The 26,486-nt window shown below is 38.0% G+C and overlaps 1 protein-coding gene across 2 annotated transcripts in view; it reads right to left on the bottom strand.

The window, feature by feature from the left end:
- LIN7A (lin-7 homolog A, crumbs cell polarity complex component) overlaps nucleotides 1-26,486 on the bottom strand; it is a 138,841-nt gene that overhangs the window by 82,297 nt on the left and 30,058 nt on the right. The window contains exon 2 of one of the 2 annotated variants that reach the window (XM_040989920.1): nucleotides 8,891-9,009. In XM_040989920.1, the coding sequence (XP_040845854.1) occupies nucleotides 8,891-9,009 (119 nt within the window). Of the gene's footprint in view, nucleotides 1-8,890; nucleotides 9,010-26,486 lie in introns of those variants that run through there. The other variant, XM_040989925.1, reaches the window with a different exon arrangement.

Below are 26,486 nucleotides of genomic sequence, written 5' to 3'. Positions count from 1 at the left end.
AATGAAAAGTGAAGGAAGGAAGGAAGACAGGCAGCAAAGTAGGAAGAAGGGAGGGAAGGAGAGGGCAGGAAGGAGTGCGGGAAGGGAAGTATCACTGTATTAGAACCGCATCCACAGACTATGCCAAGTCTGTCCTCTGTGTGCTGATATGAATTAACATGAGAATTGTGCTGCAATAACTATGCACGTACTGCGACCCTGAGAATCTAATTTATTAAATTCTTTAAAGACAAAAATGAAAACTACTGGCATTGCCTGTTAAAGCTGAACATTCTCATACATCTTATGATTCAGCACTCCACAACTTGGACATTTAAGTAGAGATTCATGCATGTTAACAGAAGTGCCAATCATAATAGTGAAAAACCTGAAAACAATTCAAATGTACATCAACGAGGAGCGTGAATTATAGTCACACACAGAACATCACACAGCAACAAGTGAATTGCAGCAACACAAAATACATGATCAAAACAAAACGTATGATCAAATTAAGTACAATATTCTAAGATTTCATCATTATGCTTTCTTTTTATAGCACTTTGAACAAGTAAAATTAAAACAGACTTTAGGACAGTGCATATCTGATCAGATTATATAAAGAGAAAAGGAAATGATCAACTCAGATTTAGGGGTCATTGTTAAGCCTATAAGAGAACAAAAAAAAAAAAAAAAGAATTGGGAAGGAACAGAAAAGAGAAAGGACTCAAATACTTTGCTCTTCATTGAGTTATAATTTCTATGGATGTCATTTCTTTTTTTATATTTCAACTACTTTTAGGGATAAGATAATGCTGGTTGAAACAACTGGACTTGTCTTCATACTTGTTGAAAGTACAGAAGCAAGGAAAGGTTAAATGACTTGTTCAGTGTTGGGGAAAAAATTCACTTGTCATCCTGGGTGTCCAAAATAGTTCTGATTTTGAATTCTGTGACCTCAACGAGAACCAGCAGGTTCACTTTGTCTGACTGATATAAAATACAGCTTCTCCAAGGGCTCTGTTATTTTGAACCACTGTGTAAGTACATGTAATTACAAGTTCCTGGAAACATGTGCTGTTTATTTTATCATTTGCAATAACAAGTCGAAAGGTTGAGCCGAATATTTATCCAACAGTAGTGATGCTAATGGCCTTCAAAGTTATTAGAGTCTGTTGGCGAGGGTCTGTTTAGATATCTTGAAGATCAATGACCCATTTGTGCAATTACAGGATAAGATGGCTCCTGGCTCACAGTCTCTGTTCTTGCCAGGGGAAACTGACATGTTGATGGCACAAAGACTCCGCACATCATTAAAACCTTATCTTTACTTAGAGAAAGCTACATCCATAGGACATTAAAAATTGTTTTCAATGAGGATTGCAGTCATTCTGTTTTTATTATTTCCCTGACAAAATTATAAGTCACATCCTTGAAAAGGTCAGTAAAATGAGTAATTGGTTCTTTGTCATTATTTTTTTTTAGTTTAAGAATCTTCATGGTATCTATCCTCCCTACTCATTCCCACAAAGTGTCACATAGTCACACATTGCTTCCATACAACATGCCAGAAAGAAAAACACAGGTTAGCTGCTGTGCAACTCCAGGTGAGCAGAATGGTAAGGACTGCGGAGAGGAGATTAATTAATGAGGTTTTCTAAAGGACATCAAAAGGCCTTTCTAAGGAAGCAGTGTTTTCATCATGCACCATTTTGAGAATCCAGCTGAGAATCCAAAAAACATCCACTTGTGTGTGTTAATGCAGTTTCAGTGTGGCCCCCTTCAAAACTCAGATGTTGCGAATCTAACAGTTGTAAGAACAGAATGCGCGTTTCTTCTCTGGGAGTGTGGTAAGGGCAGCGTGAACAAGACAGGTCCGACGCAGCTCTCAGGCAGGCTTGCTGACTCGCTCTTCCACCTTCTGTGACATGAAGGTGGGCAAAGCAGGAAGCTCTTTCCCAGCCACCTTGACTTTGGACATCCCAGCCTCCAGGATGCAGAGAAGTGTCTGTTCTTTACAAATGATCCATTCTGATGTTCTGTGGGAACAGCACCAAGGGGACTAAGACGTGTGAATGTTTATACCTATTACTGCTTTGTATCTGACACTGAGTTCTTCCACGCATTTTATAGGGGATTACGTGACTTTTACGCTTCCTGTGAAAATTGATGATAGCTTCATGGGAAAAAAAAATAGGAAATCTAAAATAACCAAATCATACATAAAATATGTATTTTGGTGAGAGGCTATGAGGTTTGACTTTATAAGAAACTGATATTTAGAATGATATTTTGCACGGGAATACTCATGCAGGCTTCGGTAGTCAGTCTGAGTCTGTTTCAATCAGCTACCTGTCACATAGCTTTCAATAGCAGAGAGAATCAAATTCCCTATCAACGCGGCCTCCAGACACCTGAGCTTTCTCTAAGACACTCAAATGAATTCAAGTTTTGCCAATCCTTTGTCCTCAAATCAAATGAAATTATTTGTGAAAAGGTTGGTGATAACAATGCAGGCTTTGTCAGCAAGCAAAGGAACTTGAATCCTTTTTTCAGTTTTAAATAATCTTGGCAGAAGTAACTTTTAAAAGAACTTTGCACTCTTTTTTGGGGGGTGGAGGGGTGACTGTAGCTCTTCCCTGTGGATAAACTGGCAAGGCTTACTCATTTTCAACTCTTATGCCCTCACTGAAGTACTGAGTACTGGAAAGTTACAAAAGTTTACACCTCAAGTCTCCACTTCCAAATGGCAGGTGTTTTGAGACCCATCCTACCAGATCATAGAATCTGGAACTTAAAAATCACTGGCCTAGCATCTATAAGAAATCTCAACACACATAAATGTCTGTTAACAAATTGTTCCAATACTCAGCTCTCCCTTAATGAAAACGTGAGTGATTGAGGGGGAATCTTTGACTCAACTCTAGCTGAGTGCATTCAGAGTTAGCCTCTTGAGTGCCCAGAAAGATTTGATAGTAAAAAGAACACATTTTGACCCCACTTCTAAGTACAACTTTTGGAAATGCAGTTTTAAAGGCTAAGGTTGAGAAATGGGCTGATTTGTAACAGAGCAGGAAGGCAGTCTTTGACACTGACGCACGTTGAGGGTGAAAGCAGTGCTTGTGAACAAGGGGAATCTTTGTCTTCCCAAGATTAATGAAGCTGGACGCGGTTGCTCAATACACCCCTCCCCCCCAAACAGAGTCCACTTGCTGTGCGCAGAAAGCCAAAAATCTCTGACGTTAGGACAGTAGGAAAAGCAGGTATTTGTTGTGAAGTACTGAGCAGGGAGGTTTTTACACATTGGAATTGGAGCAGAGAGGTACATGTCCAAGTTCCTGATTGGTCAGTAGAGCTCCTGGCCTTCCTTTGATTGGTCAGTGATGCTATGTTCTTTAAGGAATTTATGAGGGCCGTGTGGACTCCAATTGGTCAGGGAGTTGTTTTTCTTTTTCTTTCATTTTTTAAAAAAGAATTATTTTTATTTGAAAGACAGATATGCAGAGAAAGGAGGAGAGACAGAAAGATGTTCCACCCACTGTTCTCTCTTCAGGTGGCTGTGGCTGGTCTGGGAGTTGTGTAAAGGTGGCAATTACATTCTGCCCAGACCTAGATTCCTCTAGAGAAATTAACTCCAAGGCAATGGTGGCTATGGATGTGGTTACCTATCAGAAGAGCACCAGAGAATTCCTTTTGAAAAGGATGGGCAGGGATACTTTGTGTGAATAGAAACAGACAGGAGGCTGGGTTCTGTTTTTTACAGTATGGGGGTTTGGTTTCAGTGTCAGTTTCAGAAACTCCAATATCTGCACAGTATCCAGAATTTTCCTCCATTAGGACTTTTGCTTGGCAGTTAAACTTATCACTTTTGGAGGAACTTGGCCTTTAAGGCTTCCTTGTTGCATCTCTTAGATATGCATGCTAGGACATTATTCACATGCTAGATAAAAATCAGTTGGACTGAAACAATAATGGTTTCACTCAGTTCCATACCAATTGGCAATAGCACAGGCTTTATTTTCACCACAACTGGCTTCAAAATGTTAACAAAATATCAGAGTTGAGGAGTAGGTTATAGCAAGGGCACAGAGGCACTGTCTTGATTTTTTGTTTATTTCCTAATTAGGAACAGCCCACCAGTTCAAGTATTTCTAAAGGACTTGACTTGATAAACCATTCTCTAGTTATTTATGGTTTCTTTTGTCTGGAAATACATCAAGACATTCATGTGGTGGCAAATACAAATTTTGGTAAGTTTACACCCCTTTAAAAAACTTTAACATTTTCTCGGGGGGTGGGGGGAAATCTACATTGTGTGATTTATTTTCAGGATGCTTGCAAATAAGCTGTCTTGACTTCACATGCTCGTTGGCAGGAAACTTATCACACAAGAAACAGTCTGGCTTTTGTGTTCCACTACATTTAGCAATGCAAATAAAATCAAAAGAAATGTAAGAACCATCAAGCTTTCTTTTATTGTTTTTTTTTAAACATTTGCTAATTTAGGCTCAGCTGAATATGAAAAAAAATAGGCAAAAAAACCCAATTTTGTTAACTGATAAATTTAATTCTGTTCTAGGTGACATTATAAAAGGATCGTGATTTTATATAAGGAACCCATTCTACTAATGCTTAAAACAAAATTAAAGCATATTAAAATGTTCAAAACACTGAAAGGAAAAACATTTTTTTATGAACAGTTTGTTTTTCACAAAAAGAGAATGAAACTGAAGCTAAATTTAAAAGCTTATACATACTCTTATGGGACTTCAGAAAGTTTCTGAAAAAATGAAATTAAAAGGCATCTTCATCTCTCAAATAAAAAGATTTCAAAAATCAACACTTGGTAATCATATTTCAAGCCTAATTGCACAAGTTTAGTCTACTCAAGATAATTACTATAGTGCAGAACTAAGACTTGAAGAAGTCCTTTAGAATTTACAAAAATGGTCATTATTGAGAATATAAGTACCATAAAACTTTTATTTCATTTTACATTGAAAACTTCATGAAAACAGTCTTTTGAGCCACAACATATTATTATATGAAAGTTTGTCATGCATCAGCCCCTTTATCTGCCATGTGCTTTGAAATTACTTGTTGAGCGAGGGTGCAACTTAACTATTAACCAGGGTCAAGTTAAGACCCTTCAGCAATGAAACACAATCAGGTCAATTATTTTTGACTACCATCTGTATTCTCTGGGTAAAGTGGTGAGTGGACTGACATTTAAGAGCACATTAATTATGAAGAAAGCAATGCATTTCTCAGTCATATACATAGATGCTGTTCCCTTAGTTCTGACCGCAACACATTTTTTTCTCTTCATTAGTAGAAAAAAATAGCAAAGGAACTGTGTAATCTATAAAGTAACTATTTGTATCAAAAATACACACAAAAAAAAGTAATCAAACTATGCTTTTCATGTAAGCTTACGCTAGGAGCTGATTCAGTAATTTTACACAAAAGTAAAGCAAAATATGCAATTATTGCAAGATACAATAAGAACTTCAGTTACACTTACTTAGGTGATTTCAAATTGGCCAAAGCTCACTGTGCTTTCTTTTTCAGCATAATGTGTGTTTTAAAATCTTTTTAGCAATGGTGGAACCTGAATCTGTTTTTCTTCTGATGAGCGTGACTAAGAACACTCTGTAATGTATTAACTAGCAACTATTTCGGAAACACCTCGGGTAACTTAACCATAAAATATTTTAGCAGAATTTGAATAAGAACCTTCAGCTTCAAATGCTTCTTACCGGTCTAACAGAGACCAGGAGTGAAGGTTTACTCCACTCAATAAAATATTTTTAGATGTTTATTGTCATACTTTTCCCATTTTTTTAGACTTATACACTCTTGTATTACATTTACATTTTTATTTATCTGAAAGGGGAAGAGAGGGAGAGACACTCCACCTGTAAGATCTCTCCTCAGAAGTTCAGAACGGCCTGAGCTGGGCCAAACCAGATCCAGACACTGAGAATACAGTCTGGGCCCTCCCCTATCAGGTGGCATGACGCAGGTGCTTGAGCCATCATTCTCCCTCTCCCATGGTACATATGTGCAAGAAGAAGGATGTTAAGTAGAGGTGGGGCTTGAACCCCAGCACTCCAATATGAAATGTGGGCATTCCAAATGGCATCTCATCCCCTGTGTCAAATGCCTGTCCCTCATATTTTATAATTTTATGGAAGAGCCTTTCACCAAAGAGTATTATTTAGTATTGTTGCTACCTATATATTTTACAATTTAATTGCTTTAGTAAACGCAAAGCAACACAACAAGAAAAAAGAAAATTCTAACTGAAAGCCAATACTATGCAAATAATGCCTGAGATGAAGTGACCTTAAAATTTTTGAATAATATGCATTGCTGTAAGGAATAAAATTATTACTAAGCACCCTTATTTGAATAGGAATTTCATTTAGCTAGTTCAAATTTGAGAAATTTAAATAAGAAAATTATATCATCTGTTTTTTTCATTTGGAATTGCTGGTTTGCCTATAGATCAGACACAGGCTTTCATGGACCATTAACAATGTATTCACCCACTTTGCTGCAGGCAGAATTGATAAGACTGCATTTATAAAGCCTATCCAAAGGCCCCATATTTATTTTCTTTTTACTTTTGTTATACTCTTCAGGAAAAAGGCCTGTGTGTTGTTGATTTGAAGAGAATCTGTACCATATTTACATATCTAACCCAATTTCTCTTTTACACTTTAGAATTAGATGACTGTTGACTAACACTATATTTACCTGTTCAAAAAGCCTCATCAAGTGACTATATTCAAAGCAAAGCTCTTTGGATCATTCTTTCCAAAACCAGCCTGCTTCTAAAAGTTTCCATCTTACTGTATCATGACTCATCCGACCCAATTGAATCACTGTCTCCTATTCCAAATATACACAACATCAGCAATTACTCTTAACTTGGTTCTCAAAAATGTGTGTGACCTCTAACAACCTCCTACTAGCTTTGTTGCCATCATGTCTGTCCACATTGCTGTCATTTCGCTTCATGGTCAATTTATTAATTTATTACTGATATCTCCTATTTTAATGATTGACTGACTCTTGTATTCTCATAGTAACCAGAGAAAACTTATTGCAAAGCCATTCAGATCATATAAAAAGTCTTCAAAGGCTTCCTATCATGTTTAGAATGAAGTTTGACTCTCTTTTGGGGCCGTGACATAATGTGTTTCCCAGTGGCCTTGGTCAAACTTGGCTTTGGTGTGTTCTTTTTTGTGAAGTAACACTAACTTGTCTCTAGGGTATTTGCATTTGTGGTTTCCTCTGCCTGAAACATCATACCGCCTCACACTGTGTCACTGCTTCCATTATTTTAATTCCGTTTTCACCAACTTAGAATGGACAGACCCTTGCTGTGATCTCTTCCCCACCACCCTGACCAAGTTCTGCCTTAGCTCTCTCATCACCTTTGTTGCTCTCTGACATTGTGCATTTATTCATCATTTTTCTCCCATTGAAACACAAGTTCTAGGAACATAATGGGTGCATTGTTGTTGAGCTCCACAACCAGCAAGCAGAAATATGTATTTGTTCTGTGCTATCCTTTAGTTAGTTCCAGGAGAAATGGAATAGTAAGACACAGAAAAAACAATCTTTGAAAAGAAAAATTTTAGCCTTCACATCTTAGGGGAATTGTACTCTATGAAGAAAGAAGACCCCACAAAACACAGCCTCTGTCGACACAATGACTGATGGAGTTTCTATCCAAATTCCTAAATATCATACACTTTCCCTGGTAAGCCAATGCCAAGGGACTCATACACTTTGACAAATTTCCTTTTAGCCTTAGATCAAATTTATAAATTAAATGTTTGAAATGAAATTATAGTTATTTGCCTAAGTTTCCAATATTAGTAAAAAATTAAGCAATGAAAAACTGCACCTATCATTCAGCACAAGTATAACTGAGGTAGAATTTCAGCAAAGTCCAAACTTAAATTGCATTGTATTTGTATTCACAGTGTTTCTGTATTTCTCTTTCCTAGTGAGCAGGATCTTCGTGATTAATGACTTCTCATAGACTAACATTGAGATCAAAGAGTAGAGATTAGTCACAAGCGGAATTTCAAAGAGGTAGAACATAACCACAAGCATTCCTTGCAAGGTGTACGCTCTGTGTGACAACAAACTCTCCAGGAAGTCACTGGGCATTCTAGCAATGAAGATGTCTTATTTATGTATGCTAGGTTCTAATGAATGAATGGGCATCCATTACCTGATGAGTAAGAGGTACTGGATCACTGAATAAAATAATATAAAGTACACATCTACAGTGGCTTCTTCTAACCAATAGTCAATTCCACAGCATGACAAAGTTCAAGTAGTCATTTCAATACCTTTGATTCATCTTGCTCTTTTTAAGATCACTAGCTAAGCAAGCACTGCAAAGATTTACTGGAAAAGCATGCCAGACTATTCAGATTTTTTATTATTATTATTGCACTAATAGTAATGTTTGATTAGCCACAACTTTATCAGTAGGAGGTGACTCTGATTTACCCATGAAAGACTTTACAGAGTGCTCCAAGAACACTCCACCTCTGTTAATCATGGCTATTTCTATTTGAATGTCTCAGCAGCTTCAGCTTCATAAGACCACTAAACAGTTTAATCTGCAGGCCATAGCCACCTGCTGAAGCAGTCCCTTCACTGGTTTCATAAGATCAACATCTGGTTTTACGTGAATACATAAATCCTGGGTGGGTTCAATTTAACAGTTTAGCAGGCTAAATCATATTTTATAATCTGTCCAAACAGCTAAAAACGGAAACTTATAATGCACTTCCAACCTTAGCTATTTCAAATGTTTGTGTGGAAAAAAACCAGCAAAATTTTATATATGGCTGAGTAGTCATTGAAATCTGTGTCCTACCTCTCGAATAGCCGTACAAAACTCACTCTGAAGGACTTTTTTGAGGGACTGTAGTTTGTGCACAGGTACTTCTCCAGATTCCTGTAGTTTTTCCAATAACTCAATTGCTCTGGCAACATCTGTATTGGAACAAAAAATGAAGCAAATAAAAAAACTGTATCTTATCAGTGAAGTATCATTATTCCAACTGAATGGATATGTTCTTTCTATTAGAAAAGCAAATGGAATTAATTTAAAAAGAAAAATTTATAACTCATACCTTGTTGATTTCATCTTTTGGTAAAGGTCATTTTAATTTTTCCCACAAAATTTGTTCCTTAATATACCTTCTTTGATGGCTTTTCATGCATGCTATTTCTGCCACACAAATCAACTTGCCTTCTCTACCTTTCCTTCTGATACCCAAATAATCAAACTAGTTCTTTCACTTCTGAGATGTTTTTTTTCTCCCAAGTTTGACTTTTCCGTCCTGTATTACAGTATGCAGCTATATCACAGCTTCAGCTTTACAGGTGCTATTCTAATGATTTAATTTATGTGTAACTCCTCAAACTTGCCTATTAATTTCTTGAAAGTAAGTACTTTCTGGGTTTGGTCACCGATGCATTCTGCAAAGTTTGGTTTGATACAGTTAACAAATTTTTGATTGCTGAAGGGATTAATTAATAAATGTCTCCCCACTTTGCTGTCATTGCAGTTTTCTAGGTCTCCATCATTGTTCTTCTATACCCAACTGGAATAATTTCTTCTCCTCCAGCATGTCCCAGGTGGACCAGTTATCTTGCTTAAACAAAAATCTAACCCATATGTGTGTATGCTGCTTTCCATTTGCTAAAATAGTTCCAAGCAAAAGAGTTTTCAGTAATAATTGATTTAAATGCCTTTTGCTAGACAAAATCAGAGGATAATGTATCAAGGAATATAGGTCTTTAATAGACTGGAATTTTTAAATTCCTGGGTTGTTTCACATTATCAAGAGAAAATGATATAAAGAAAGGCCATTTAGTAAGTTCTTATGGTGATCTTTTCTATGTCTGTTACTACAGCCAATGGATTCATTAAGTTCTTTAAGTATACAGGAAAAATAGCTTAACTTAAACAATTCTTAGGTGCCCGGTTCCAGAAAGAATGCCTTATTTTTGTCATGCAATTCTGAAATATCCATGAAAGCATGAAGACACCCAACTATATTCATCAATTTACACACCTATCTGACTATATTTCCATATACACTTATCTATGCATCTGTGCATGTATTGAATAATTTGAATTCCATATACCTGGTCCTAAGCTTAAAAAATAATCAGATATGTTTACTTTCTTAACTCAGCTATCTCTAATAATACTGCCACCTCGGAATTCAGGTGAGGTTACGATGGGTGTATGTATCTAACCAAAGTAAATAACCAGAAAGTGACTCAATTAGTTATTTTCATTGTCAACTATAGCCTAAAGTAGCACAAATCCTGACATCGATTTAACACCACCATTTTCCAAGGTAGATAAAATGGAAGTGAACATGGTCAACTGGGTAATACCGGTTGTTGCATCTGTAATCAATAAGGCACCAAGCTGAGATTTTATGCATTTCTAACTGCTTAAAATACTATACCCAAGATGCCCACAGGTGCATAGAATGCTCAACATGATTAAAACTGAGCTCATTATTGATGTTCTTCCCCCTGAAGATAGCTCTTGTCTGCCTATACTCCACATTCTCATTAACAGCATCCTACTACCCCCAAAATTAGGCTACAGGATCATCTTTTATTTTATACTCTACCCATCCCTGTAGGCAGGCAGTTGACAAGAGATGTATATTTTATCTGGAAAAATGTTTTCACTTCATTATTTTAGTGAACGCTATTTCCTTAGCTACAGAACATCTCCTAATTCATTCTTATTAGTCTTTCTTTTATTGATCCATCCTCCATACTGTGTCCAGAGTAGCTGTCCCAAATAATAGAACTAATTATTATTATCCTGCACATAAAACCTTCTCACTTCCTATAGGGTGAAGTTCCAGCCACTTAGGATTTTATGTAAGACTCTTAGTAGCCAACCTCTTCCCACTCATTTCTGAATACCCTGCCTATTTTATACTTGCATCAAATGTTTGCTGTTCCTAGGTCATGCCGCATATGGCTTACCAATAATTCCCTGTTTCTGGAATGCTGTTAATTCAGGTATTTAGCAGCGTTAGGCATTGTGCAATGCACAGAAGACACGGCAGTGGAGAGGACAGCACTTTTTCTTGCACTTGTGAAATGTAAAGGCTTGAGGAGGCTCACAGGTGAGCAATAAAGTAGGCATGTGCTATAAGTAAATCCCAAGAGATTGGTCGATGGATCTACAACACTGGAGGGAGGGGGTTCAGAAACAATGGAAATGACACAGAGCTGGCATTGTGGAGCAGGTTAAGCTCCTGCCTTCCATGATGGTAGTCCATATCAGGGGGAGCCAGTTCTGGTCCTGGCTGCTCTGCTCTCAATACAACTTCCTGACAATGAACCTACGAAATCAGCAAGCGTTTGGGTCCCAGCTGTCTTGTGGAAGACCAATCCAGAGTTCCTGGCTCCTGGCTTCCACCTGGCTCTGTTTCAGCCATTGTAGTTATTTGGAAAGTAAACCTGTGAAGGAAAGAGCTCTTTCTCTTCCTCTGTCTCTCTATCTTTCAAGTAAACAACTCTCAAAAGAAAATAACTCTAATCTGAATATCCTATGGTTCTCCATTCAAGTTTTCTGGGGAGCATTTAAAAATTATCAATGCCTAAAACCCTCACCACATGAATTAAAACCAGTGGTTGCCAACCTTAGCTGAAGATGGGAAGCACCTGGGATGTTTTAAAACCACAGATTGACCTTGGGGGTCAGTCACATCCAATGGGTTCTGATGTGATTTGGACAGGTTGAGGCTTGATGTGGAACTATTTTAAGTCCTTCATAGGACACTAAGAGCACTGCTTAGCTGGATGTTCTTAAGTTCCCCTATGTCATTATAATCTGTAACCACAGAGGAGACTTTCCACTGTGCAATAATGGCTTAAAAAAAATCTCCTGGGAGAGCTTACTGAAACAGAATCCTAACCTTTACGCCCCATTGGAGGGATGTTGACTCTGCAGGTGTAAGAAGGAAGGCCTAGCAATTTACTCTTACATATCTATTCAAAGAGATTCAATAGGTGTGTATTCACAAACTCCAAACTCCAGAAGCAGAAAATTAGGCAGATGATCTTTCAGATGTCTTTCATCTCTAGCATTCCCAGAATCCTGCATTCTACATTATTCTTGGATACAAGACACTGCATTGGATTCTTCTAAGAATCCCCAAATTACCGATAAAAGTCCACTGATACAAGTGATTATTGGGGAGAGCCAACCCCTTTTAAAAATGATGGTCATTAGCCAAGTTTGAGCATTAAAATACTTGAAAATTTTTGAACTGTTGTATGACCCCAGATATAGGAGAGTGGGATCCACTCATCAAATTCATTTTAAAGTTGAAATTGAGAAAAACAACAAAATTAGACATACTTCCATTGAGACATATTAAAAGGCGTTTTCTAGTCCTTGCAGGTGATATATGGAAAGTGAGAGTAAATACAACTGTAGTTATTAAGTCTTAACTGGGGACACAAAGAAGTTTTTTGTTCTCCTCTCAGGCAAGGGGAAGAGGTTCTGATAGAATCAATTGTTGATTGGGAGTATCTGAACGAGGCGGAACCCATTGTCTCTTTCCTGTTTGCAAGGGTAGTGAACCGAGTGACCTGCCTATCTGTTCGCAGAGTTGACAGCAACGTCAGCCTGGCGAACTAGAGCCTGGGCGTTAGCCAGCAAGAGAATCAGCAGTATGAGGTCAAAGACAGGGCAGAAGGTAGAAGTTAAAGAGAGTCCAACAGGAAAAAGTTATGACTCAGGCTCAGCTGGTCCAATAAACAAAGAGATGGTGGATGATACTTGAATATGGGACTAGTGTTTTTTTAAATAAATGTTTATTTATTAAAAATGTTTTTAATTTTAAGTTACAGTTTAAAATAAAATTTTTAAAAGATTAAAACAATTTTTTAAAATTTACTTTGAATAGAAAGGCAGATTTACAAAGAGAATGAGAGATAGAAAGAAAGATCTTCCACTCAGTGGTTCACTTGCCATAAGAGCCAGGAACCTCAAGATTTCTCCAGGTTTCCCAAGCAGGTACAGGGCCCGAAGGCCTTGGGGACATCCTCTCCTGCCTTCCCAGGCCACAAGAAGGGAGCTGGATGGTACGTGAAGTAGCCAGGACATGAACCAGTGTCCATATGGGATTCCGGCACTTGCAAGGTGAGGATTAGCCAATTGAACCATTGTGCTGGTACCAGGACTAGTATTTCAAATAGTACTTTGACTTCCTTTAACTTTTTTTATCAGAACCTGAAAAACCAGGATTCAAAATGAAGCAAACAATATTTGGTCACTAAATAAGTACCGGGTTTACTAACAGCTCAGACTAGGAGGAATATTTGCTAAGGACTAGAATGGCTTCAAGAGAAACACACTGAAAGCAAGACCCACTCCTCATCTTATCCACCACTCCCAGATTAACCCTTCCATATATTATATCAGGAAAATACTTGAATATGACACTTGGTCCCCTCAACCTCTCTTATATCACCTACTGCATTAATCCCCAATTCCATAAACAATAAAAGCAGATTCTGAATTTCTTTTTAAAATTTATTCACTTATAAAGAATAGATGTGATAAGTGTCATGGATGTATCTCTAGGAATAAAATGGCACTGCAGTCCTTCCTCCTTTTTTTTGTCCTTTATGTGACCACAACTGATTTATTAAATGTCTTTGGCTCCATCCTCCCTCCCATGTGATGCCTTGCACCGTCCAAGGATGCAGCAGGCAGGCCTTTGTGTGACGTGGCCTTTTCACCTTGGACGTCCAGGCTCCAGGGCTCTCAGAACTACCTTCCTTTTCTAAGACACCTCATTTCCTCTACCTTCCAACAGTTCTGGTCTTATGCTAGTAGTGGCGTGGTTCAAAGGTGTTTTGAATATTTTCGACTCTGATTATATCAGTCTCTTTCGTGAAACAGTTTGATTGGCTACACTCCATGTATCCTCTTCAAGCACATTGTATTCATTCTTTATATAGGCTGCAAATTTGCCAAATTTTGCTGTTTTAAAGTTCTATCTTTGAGTCCTTTCTTTGTTTTTGTGTCTCACTGCAAAGGGTCAGAGAAACCCAAACATTCTGGCGCTAAACTAATTCTTTCCACAGATATTCTCATTCCTCACTGTCAAATTTTACGTTCCAGGCCTGGCGCAATAGCCTAGCAGCTAAAGTCTTTGCCTTGCATGTTCCAGAATCCCATGCCAATTCTAGTTTCTGCAACCCCACTTCCCATCCAGCTCCCTGCTTGTGGCCTGGGAAAGCAGTTGAGGACAGCCCAAAGCTTTGGGAACCCATGGGGGAGACCTGGAAGAGGCTCCTGGCTCCTGGTTTCGGATCAGTTCAGCTTCAGCTGTTGTGGCTAGTTGGGGAGTGAATCAACAGACAGAAGATCTTCTTTTCTGTCTCTCCTCCTCTCTGTATATCTGACTTTCCAATTAAAAAAAAAAATTATGCTCCATAGAGCCCTAGGCTCTGGGTATACTGCTGCCAAGTTCTTTGCAAACACATAGCAAAAATGGCCTGTGGTCTGGTTTCTACTGCCTTGTTGTTTGTCATTCCTGAGAAGTTCCGGACTTGTCCTCATTTGTCCTCTTAGAGTCACTCTTGTACTTCATTCAGAGCAGTGGGGCTTCTCTAGCCAGCAGCAGCCACCACGTCCTCCAGCCTCTGTCCATTATACTGTTCTAAAGCCATTTTCCCATTGCCAGGTGGTTTTCTTTTCTTTCTTTTTTTTTTTTTTAAATAGCAACAACCCCATTTCTTGGTATTGATTTTTCTGTTATCCGTTCCCCATTGCTCTAAAGCAATACCGCTGGGTAGTTTATAAAGAAAAAGAAGTTGATTTCTGACAGCTACAGAAGCTGGAAAGTTCAACAGCAAGGCACCATCACGTGGTGGGGCCTGCATATTTACATCAACAGGACAGAAGAGCAAACCAGCATGTGGCACACAGAGCTCTTTGATAACCAAACTCCTCCCTGGTAACTCACCCACTCCCCTGAGAAAAGAATTAACCCATGCACAAAGGTAGCGCCCTCAGGAGCTTTCCTACAGGATCTGTCTTAGCATTGTAGCAATGACAAAGTAAATTCCAACATGAATTTTACAGAGGCTTTTGAGACTACTACTACATTTAGGCCATTGTATGCTAAGAGGTTTACATCTTTGACCCTGTTTTAGCCCTTTATGGTAAATAAATGTCCACATTTTTCAAATGACAAACTTGAGGCTCATAGACAGAATTCAAGTAACCTGATAACTGGCAAGGAATCTGAATTTGGAGACCAGGTTTGAGTGATTCCAAACACTGTGCCTATTATTTTTATTTCAATCACAGCTACGCTCTCAGCAGCTTTAACTTTCAGTACTTGTGTACCTGACTTGTGCCCTGCAGGACCTCTCGGTTAAAGGCTGGGATCTTCATCTTTCTTTCCTTGATAAAGATTAACCCTATTGCATTGAGCAGGAACCCTTTAGCATTTGGCAATCATCAGAATCACCCAAAGAGCTCTTAAATAATAGACTGGAGTGGGTCCTAGCATTGGTTGTCTGTTGGGTTACTTGGAAGCACTGAGAAACTCAGATGCCTACACTTTTCTCACATGTATTTCTGATTTTGTTCATGTGGGGTATGGCCTGGGCATGGAAGCTTCCCCAGTAATTATAAAGTGTACTCACGGTGAAAGTCCTGATACACAAGTTCAAGATACACGCTGGTAATTTTAATAATGAAATTACTCGCATTTAGCTACATACGGTATTTATTATGTCATGGCCTAACATTTTATTTCTTGAAGCAACATGATAGGCTAGGTCTGTTACTATCCTCATACTTTGAACAGGAAACTGAGAGACACAGGAATAAAGATTTAAGTGGAGAAAAGTGCTTTTAAGTGGGAGAGTTGAGGTTTTAATGTACCAACACAATGCTAGCATCTAGGTTACATGTGATATATGACTCAGTAATCTGTCTACTTAAAGTCATTCCCAAAATTTATCCTACTTTAAGGTTGGTAATAAACTATGATGCTCAACAAGTTCATGTTTGGGGCTCTTAAAGTTTAGTCATTGCAAAAATTGACCCAGAAACTACTGATTACATAGTGAAACTTTTGAAAAAGTGGTTAAGGTGCAGCCTTAATGTCTGCTCTTGGAGTTTTTATCTCAGATGTTTTTGATGCAGAAATGGGTCACAAATGCACTTTACAAGTTTCTGGTCCAGAACAAAGTGAGTTAATGACTATCATTTATTCAGTGTTTGCTTGCCCTACTTAGGTTATCTTAGAAAATCCTCACTATTATATAAAGAGACCACTAGTGATTTTACTGTGCCATTGAGAGGAAATAAACAGAAAAAACAATTATTTGGCCCAGAGCTATGTAACTAACAAATGATTGGGCCAGGATTGAAAACTTGTTGTGTTTGCCCTAAATGGTCATGCTCAGATTGCTTCCTCTATTCTGCCACAGGAAAGGGATGGGAATGTACGTAGGTTTTATAAAGGGATGTGACATTGGTATAATTATTATTGAGAGCTACTGGAAAGCATTCAACAGAAGAATGTGTTCTGATTCAGATCTGACAAACATTACCAGGAATGCTGTTTGGGCTACCAATTACAATGGACCAAGGATGCATATAGTAAACCAGTTAAGAGGAAGGCCATTCCAGGTGCACTGGCAAGCGATATTGAGAGTTTACATTACAAGTTGGTAGTGGGCGGGAGAATCAAGATGGCAGAATAGGGTAAGGACACGTTTAAACAGATGAAGAAATATTAGCCAGTGTGAAGCAAAGAGGGCACATTCCAGGAAACAGGAGATGGCAGAGAACCGCAGAGGGGTACCTGGAGACTGACAGACACAGGTAAGCAGCGGACATAACAGTGTGGTGTTGCAGTAAGAGATGCCCCAGCAGCAGTCAGTGAGCAGTGATCTGAACTCCACCAGCAGCCAGAACTACACCAGCAACAAGGGGGAAAGGACTTTCACTGGCAGAGATCAGGAGGTGAACCCAAAGAACTGCCTGTCATGCTGGTCTGTTCAATTTGACCAGGAGCAGAGTCAGAGCAGCAGATCCCAGACGGTCAGTGCAGGAACAGGGTAGATATCACAGGCCGGTCTGCCCCCTTGAGCTGAATCGGGCGCCATATCATTTAAGGAGCCAAGGGCTATGGACAGTACTGTGCATGCACTGAGCAGGAAGTGAACTAATTTCTGGTTTATTGACATTTCTTTTTTTTTAAAGATTTATTTTTATTATTTTTTCATTGGAAAGGCGGATATACAGAGAGGAGAGACAGAGAGGAAGATCTTCCGTCCGATGATTCACTCCCCAAGTGCCGATGATTCACTCCCCAAGTGAGCGCAACGGGCCGATACTATGCCGATCCGAAGCCAGGAGCCTCTTCCGGGTCTCCCACGCGGGTGCAGGGTCCCAAAGCTTTGGGCCGTCCTCAACTGCTTTCCCGGGCCACAGGCAGGGAGCTGGAAGGGAAGCGGGGCTGCCGGGATTAGAACCGGCGCCCATATGGGATCCAGGGCGTGCTAGGCGAGGACTTAACCACTTGCGCCACCGCGCCGGGCCCTATTGACATTTCTTAATATTACTCAAGACTTCCCTGCAAAGAAGGAAAACCCTTTGCCAAGCTCAGAGTTAACTAAGGAAGACATCGAGAAAATGGGGGATACAGAATTCAAAACACATGTTATAAAGCTTCTTATCAACAACGAGAAGCATGTAATACAGGAGTTCAAGGAATTTAAGGAATATGTCACACTGGAAATGAATCAAATGAAAGCTGATATATCAAAATGAAGAATACAGTGGAACAAATTAAAAGTACAATGAAGAGTCTCCAAAATAGAATGAAGGAGGCAGAGGAAAGAATCTCAGAATTGGAAGATATTTCCTGTCACCAAGGGGAAACAACCAAAAAGCTAGAAACAGAGCTGGATCAGGCCAAAAAAAGTATTCAAGAATTGAAAGATACTATTAAAAGGCCAAATGAAAGCGTTATGGGAGTCACAGAAGATGCAGAAAGAGAAGCTGTGTTTAAAAATATATTTAATGGAATAATAAGGGGAATTTTTCCCTAATCTGGAGAAAGAATAGGGAAACGAGATGCAGGAGGGGCACAGAACTCCCAACACGGTTGAGCAAAAGCGATTTTCACCATGACACATGATCATCAAGCTCTCTTCAGTCGAACACAAGGAAAAGATCCTTAAATGTGCATGTGAAAAACATCAATTGACATATAAAGGAAGGCCAATTAAGCTCACAGGAGATCTCTCACAGGAAACTCTACAGGCCAGAAGAGAATGGAGTGACATATTCCAGATTCTAAAAGCAAAAAACTGTCAGCCCAGTATAACATACCCAATAAAACTTTTCTTTGTTTTTGATAATGAATTAAAATTCTTCCACAGTGAAGTTAGAATATGCGTCTTCCAAACCTGCCCTACAAATGATACTTAAAGGTGTTTTCTTGACAGAGAGAAGGAATAGCACCCACTGAAACCAAAGGCTAATACAAAGAACATCCCAGTGAAATAGCAATAAAAGACTAAATCAATGAACAACCCATTGCCGAAAGACAGAACCAAATTATCACCTGTTTGTATTAACCCTGAACGTAAACGGCTTGAATTCATCAATCAAACATCATAGATTAGTAGTTTGGATTAAAAACAAAACCCATTTTTTTTGTTGCCTGCAGAAGACACATTTCACCAGCAAAGATCAACAGAAACTAGATTTCATGGATTTTGCTTTTTTTATGTTAGTTTCATCTCTTCGAAACACTTCCTTCTGATTAAATTCTTCAATGACTCATAGATCATACAGAAGCATCATTTTTTTTCAAAAAGGTTCTTGATTTTCTTTTTCATTTCTTCAGCAACACATTAGTCATTCAGAAGCATGTTACTTAACTGCATGGTGTTGTTAATTTTTTCCCTATTGTTGATTTTATTTTGTGGCTTTTCACATTTAAGGGGGATTGTATAGTAACTGTGTAATGGAGACTGTCATATCCAGATGTGAGGATATAATGCAGTATGCATCTCTACTTTACTTCCAGACAAAGATGGACTCCCAATAAAACTGTTTACTGAATCTTGACAATAGGATGCTGGACTCTCTGCCCTTGTCTATGTCCACAATGATGAGCGTGTGACTATGTACGAAGAACTATAGCATAGTAATGATATAGAGGAACTCAGCGAGGGGGGTCGGAATTGTGAAGAGAGTAAGGGAAATCCAAGGGCCTATGGAACTGTATCATAAAATGATAATAATAAAAAGAAATAAAATTTATAAAGAAGTTGGTAGTGGGAATGGTAAGGCATGGGCAGCTTTAATGCCATTGACACACAGATGGGTGCAGAGTTGTGTAACACCAGAGGGTTCACAACTGTACAGGCTGAGACCCTCCAAGGAATAGCTGCAGGCAGAAAGAGGCACTTCGTGAATACAACTAATGTGCATTTTAAGTAAAAGGCACCAATAGATTAAATAAGCACCAAGAATAACAAGGTGGAGGAATTCTAAATACAGAGTTATCGTTAAAATAGAATAAGACAAAGACATTTTCTCCCATTTAGTCTCTCTCTCCACACAAGAGTGCTTAATTTGAGCTCAATAAATAAATAATTGTGTATGATGTTTCCTCATGGTATCAAACAGCAGGTCTGAAGGTCAAGCAGATTTAGAAACTATACAATGCGCTCTTGTCAACTTGCTAGCCAAATTCTGACTTCTATATGAGAATTTAAGTGTACTTTACATTTTCACATGCACTGCCTGGCAGGTGACCTGTAAATAAATCTGTGTCATCTTCTCTCCTAACCCTTTGTTCCTGTGAGTTCTCACTTTCTTATTCTGTTAATGGCAGTGTTTGAAGAGGAAAAATAAATTACAGGAAGGGAATTAAGCAACTCATATCCTCCTTTTGCTAAACTGACTAAATATCTTCTTTTTAAAAGACATTATTACGCTGGATCAAAGTTTAAACAGAGTAGCTATAAACAATTGTATCTCCCCACAAGTGGCTATCACTAGCACAATATTCAGAGTGCATTTTTAAAAATGTACGGAAATATTGGTTTCTTGTTAGCTTTTGGTGTATCTAAAATTTGTACCAAAGAATACTTAACTAAAAAACCTGATACTGTACAACATGTTAGAGCATATATATGACAAGAAAAGTGGAAGCTTAGATTAGAAGGCGGCAACTCAGACAGTTTCTATATCATAGTGTGATGTGAAAGGGAATTTGGCCAACTTGTAAGTTGCTAATACAACTATTGTATCCTACTTATCTGATACTTGTCTCTGCTTTCATCCACCAACATGATGGGATATTTCTTAAATGCACAGTAATTAACTTCAGTTTAAATGTGTTCAAATTTAAAAATAAAAGTCCAGCCCATATTTATTTTCAGAACCTGAATGAACTTTCCTCCATGGGCAGTAGGACAATATGGAAGTGTATCACAAAACACAGAAAGTTTGACAACATTAGAGATGTTAAATGATGAACTTACATAATGACAAAATCCTGGCCTCAGTGCTCAATGCTTGCAAAGTCATTGCTGCCAAGGGGCTATTTATGCTACAAACTTAAGTAAAAGTCGCTGAAAGATTTTCTAAATTAGAAGACACCTACTCATTTGAAAGTGATTACTTACCCATAAACAAATCTGAAGATATACAATGCTTAAACTAACTTGCTTTGTTAAGCAATTTGCTGTTATATGTTTGCAATGAGTAATGTACTCTTAGTTTCTCTGGGAACCATGGTTTGTTTTTTTATTTTTTCTTCCTCTTTCCCTTTGCTTGAGCTCATCTAAGCTTGTTTCTTAAACAGCTAAAGTTAAACCTTCATTTGCCTGCCATTACTTGAGACTTAATGAAGTTGACTTTCATTTTTTATTTGTGTGAGCTTTATCTTTTTATGTGTATTAAAATATTTTTACATGTATATCATTTCTTCTAAACTTCACTTTCATATTTAATTTTGCATCCCATGTTCTTTACAACATTATGGCTAACTGCTCTATGTCTTATTTCTGTTCATCTTGCAGTTTATTTCATTTCTTCTTGTTTCTGTTCTTGATCAAATCCATACAAATGAGAGAGGAAGGAAGATCCTCCACCTGCAGATTCACTCCCCAAGTGACCACAACAGCCAGAGCTGAGCCAATCTGAAGCCAGGAGACAGGAGCTTCTTCCAGGTCTCCCATGCACATGCAGGGTCCCAAAGCTTTGAGCCATCCTCGACTGCTTTACCAAGCCAAAAGCAGGGAACTGGATGGGAAGCAGGGCCACTGGGATTGGAACTGTCAGCCATATGGGTTCCCGGCATGTGCAAGGTGAGGGCTGTAGCCACTAGGCTACTGTGCTGGACCCACCTGATTGTGTTTTAAGAGGCTAGGAGGTATCAGTGTTGGCCAAATGAAATCTGCTCTTGCATGTCTGAAAGAGGCTCAACTCCATCTTTTAGGCTAGATGTTAAAACACATGTTCCCTGTTAATTTTTATATAAAATGTTGTATGCAATAGATAATTGAGGCAGCTGAGACATATAAAATTATTTTTTGAATGGAAATGATTGTGTATTGACTTAACTTGTACTATTACATTTATATACATATTTGCATTTACTCGTTAACCTTGATACTATGGTTAGGTTCTGCTGGACAAAACACACATTTTGTACAAAATATGAAATCTTAAACCACCGATTTAAATAATAAAGAACTACCAGGTTTTAAAATAATGGTCAATTTAATCTTCAACAAGTGAGAGCTACAAGAATCAATAAGCATCAGAAGCTCAGTGTAGCACTCACGAAATTGTTCAGGGCACTGTTTAAAGGCCTCTGTGAGAGACATTTTGTTTTATTTCATCTTCTAATTTTTATTTACTTGGAAGGCAGGGAGAGAAGTGGAGAGGTCTCGAGTGGTGATTCACCCTGCCTCTCACCCTTGTAATGTCCAAGGCAGCCAGGGCAGATCTAGGCAGAGCCCATGAGCCAGGAACTCAACCCAGGTGTCCCACATAGGTGACAGGGACCCGACCAGCTGAGCCTTTACTTGTAGCCTCTCCGAGTGTGCTTTGGCAGGAACTTAGACCTGGAAGCAGTGCTGGTACTCACACCTACACCTTCTGCTATGAATTGCTGGCATCTTATGTCAGATGCCTGTCTCTAGCGGAGGCATTCTTAACTATAAAAAAAAAAAGCATGCATTTTTCTCTTGAATTTCTTAGGAAATGAATATAAAAAGCACTTATTCATTACGTAATTAAATACACTGGCCATACAGCTATACAAAAAGGAATGCCATGCACAGAGAAACAGCATGGTAACTTCATAATACACCACCAACAATCAACTTGCATGCCCACCCTGTTTCTTATTTACGTTCATCTAATACTCCAATGTTAGTTATAGCTACAACACCTTTCATAGAGCTTTCATTATCAATTGAACTCTGCATACTTACATCCTTCTACAACTTCTTAGGTATCAAACGATCTCTCAATGAAAGTCTAGCAAACTTACTGTATCTCACAATAGTAATGGACATGGAAAAGAATGTCAGTTATAGTGTTTTTCCCTAGTAATTATTTTCAGTAAATCCCAATTCCCCTTTTTGTAATGCTTGGGAAATTGGAAGAGGAAAGCTATCAGAAAATTGATGAAAATGTGACCAATAAAGTTGGGTGTTTTTAGAGAGCTTATTACAAAGAAACTACAAATTTAACTTCTGTCTTCAAATGCATCCTATCCTAGGAAACGGATGAATATTTTTATCAAAAGTGACACTGATGTATTATTCTACGATCAAGCTACTTAACATTGTATTTCCTCCTTTTTCCCCTCACCAGTACTATATCATACTGTCATCCAATTCTTAGTCACTTTGGGAGTTTTGCTTTGAGGATAGTGTGGTGCAACATACATGTAAGAAAGCACCACTAGAAGACAAAATGAAGACAGGTATTTGTAGATTGTTACGGTTAGTATTGCATGTGTTTTGTTGAAAATATGATTTCTATCAGGCAGTAGAAAAGATGATTTAAACATCCAACTGAAAAAAAATCATGTAGTGGGTTTTTTTCTCCTCATTTTAGATTACCCAGGGCAAGTTTCTATTGAAGCTTCTTTTATAACCTAAATGGTTAGGACCACAAGCCGAGGAAAAATAATTGCCTAGTAAATTTTCATATTTGCAATACAAACTATCAGTAACTAAGGAAGTAGCTATTTAGCCATGAGTAAGTCTAAAAACTGTTTTTTTAAAAATGACTCAAAAATTTTATGTTCTACATTTTACATTTATTAAATAACAATGTAACATTTTCTAGGTTATGTATGAGTCCCAGGTCTATGCATTAGATATTTTACTGCATTTAAAACAATCTTTTAAAATTTGCATCTATGTTTTTTAAGATTAAGAATAATCCTTTTGTTTTATGAAATAAAAGCTTGCAAAAACAATTCAAAATAAATTGAAGAAATAATTTTAGCCTAAAACTTAAAGGCCTATTTACAAGCTTATTTATTGATCAAAAAAGTCAGACATTTATAGGGTACAAAATGAAGCACTTCATGATCCCTGCTTCCACTCTCATTGTGGCCCCTGGTAACTGCTTACCGCACCTTTCCCATGAGTTCCACTATTTTAGCTTCTATTTAAGAGTGAGATCTTGTGGTAGTTGTCTTCACCCGACTCATTTCACTTGGCACAACGTCATATAATTCTACTCATTTGTCATCAATGACACAATTATCTTTTATGTAAAATGTGGATAGTGGTTCATTTTGTCTGTGTACTATATCTTCTTTGTTCATCTAATAAATACTCAGGTTGGTTCTGTATCTTGGCTATTGTCAGACTCCAAGGAAACTTGGAGTGCCAATACATTCGACTGTTTTTTATTTCCCTTGGATACACAACCAGTGGAAGCATTGTTAGTTTTTTTTTTTAATAACCTCCACAAGATTGTCAGGATGGATACACTAATTTACATTCTCATCACTGTTTCCATTCTCTGCCTTCTCTACAACACTTACTAGCTTTCATCTTCTATGAACTACAATACTAAAGTGTTACCTCATTGTGATTTTAATTTGTATTTTTCTAATGATTAGAAATGCTGATAAGTTTTGTAAATGTGTCTGTTAGACTTTTTTACATCTTCTTTTAAGAGCTATCCATTAAGGCCCTTGGGCCATTCATAAAAATTGGGTTGTTTCCTTGCTATGGATTTATTATGGTTGCCTATATGTTTTAGATATGAAGCATGTATTAGATGTCTCATTTGCAAACATGGGTTTTTCATAGGTTGTTTTGTTTTCTTTCACAACCTTTTGATCTAAACCTACCTATCTGCTTTTCTTATCATGATTGATGCATAAAGACAACCAACAACGTCACAGAGCCAGCCTTCCATTTTATTTTAGTAGCTATATAGCTTCATGTAGTATGGTTAAATCTTGAATACACTGGAGTTGATTTTTGTGTTCAGCATGAGGTAAAGGTACGGTTTCATTCTTTACCATGTGGATGTCTAGCTTCTCCAAAACCATTTATTGATGACGCTATCTTTCCCATATGTGAATTCTTGGCACCACTGTCAGAAACTAATTGATGATAGCTGCATGGATTTTCTTCTGGGAACTCTAGTCTGTTCCACTGTATGTCTATCTTTTGGCTTCTACTTTCTGTTTTGGTTACGTTAGCCTTATAGTGAGTAAGTATTCTGAATTCAGAGCATATGACTCCATCAGCTTTGTGCTTTTTATTTAAAATTACTGTCACTATTTTGAGTCTTATTTGTAGTTATCTTCAAATTTTAGGATCATTTATTCTATTTCCTTGAATAATTGCACTATGATTGTGATGATGATGATTCCACTGAATCACTTTGGGAGGTATAGACATTTTAACATTTAACTAGCCTAATAATGAATATGAATATTTACATGTGTCTTTCTGCCACCAGTGTTTTGTAATTTATGGCACATAGGTCTTTAACCTCCTTGGCTAAATTTAGTCTTCATTTTTTTGTGGCTATTTTTAAGTGGGATTATTTTCATGATTTTTTTTGTAATTATAGCTATTTAGTTTTTCAAAGTCTGTATATTATTTTTTACTTAGCACTTATTATCATGGCTAGGTATAGGATATGCGAATTTCTTAAAATTTTTAGCTTTAAACACCTTAACTTCTTAGCAGAATGGAGCTTCAAGACATCCAGAAAATAGTTTATCAGAAATTCAATTATTCAGGGCTTGTCTTCAAACTGAGGAGAAAAGGCCAGATCGGAAAGGATATAAGCCATGAAGCAAAATCATTGCTTTTGCAGCTCTAGCATTTTCATATTCCAAATTCCTAGGTACATGGAAACAGTGAAGTTCCTAAATCAGGCTCTCCGAAGACACCCTACTCTTTTGGAAGAAAGAGCAAAAGCTACCATAACTAGGATCTCCTTGTTAAGATTGAGGAATTCAGCCCTTTAAAACAGGAAGGCATAGACATGCTAACTGTTCTCCAAAGGTCATCTGAATTCATAACGTTTTTGGGTCAAACTAGTATAGAACCTTTTTTTTTTAAGTTTCTTGGATAGGCCAGACAACTCCAGAACCGAGACAAACGAAGCTGGAATATCTGGTGTAACATTTAGTCATGGAAATCCTGGTGTAGTCCACTTCCTGGCCATAGAGCTTCCACACAGTTTCTACTTTTCTTTAGACCACGTGTTTGTGTTATCTCTAGCACTTCACAAGTCATCCAAATCTAGCTGATGGTGAGGCAGGGCTTCCAGCCTACTCCATCATATGATCTGGTCAGTACTCTGGATCATACAGAAGAATTGTTTCCAAGTGCCATAGAGCATTTATCAATACAAGATTAGCCATAAACACAGCTATTCATCCTTTTGTCAGCTGAAGGAAGATACAAAAAAAATGAGACCTTCATCTGTCCTTTCAACATAAGATGATGGGTAACTCCTTTTGAGGAGGAGAATGTGAGGTAGGAAGCTGGAAATTAGCCTACGTGTGTGAGCGGGGCCTATGGAAAACCTTTGTTTTCTATAGAAACTTTTTTTTTTTCTCAGCACAAACACATCTCAGAAGCAATCCAGTATTTTACATTATGAAGTCCTGCTCACACCTGACAATTTAAGATGTGGTCCAGCTTCCCTGCCAAAGTCCTCCACCAGCTCATCCCTTTCCACCTGCACTCTCAATACCGCCTGCTGCACAAGGAAAGCTCCCCAGAAGAACCCTCTGCTCAGCATCAAGTTAGTTCTATAGCTTGATATAACTGCGCAAGAAAACCTTTACAGCCTTTCCCTCGGGAAGGCACCCTGGGGGAAGCTCTGCTGCCCAGTGCCAGCTGGGCTTCCCAGTCTG

Source organism: Ochotona curzoniae, unplaced genomic scaffold, assembly GCF_017591425.1.
Source record: "Ochotona curzoniae isolate NIBS_2020 unplaced genomic scaffold, NIBS_Ocur_1.0 contig_1014, whole genome shotgun sequence".
Lineage (NCBI taxonomy): Eukaryota > Metazoa > Chordata > Mammalia > Lagomorpha > Ochotonidae > Ochotona > Ochotona curzoniae.
This window is presented reverse-complemented; position numbering and strand designations above follow the sequence as displayed.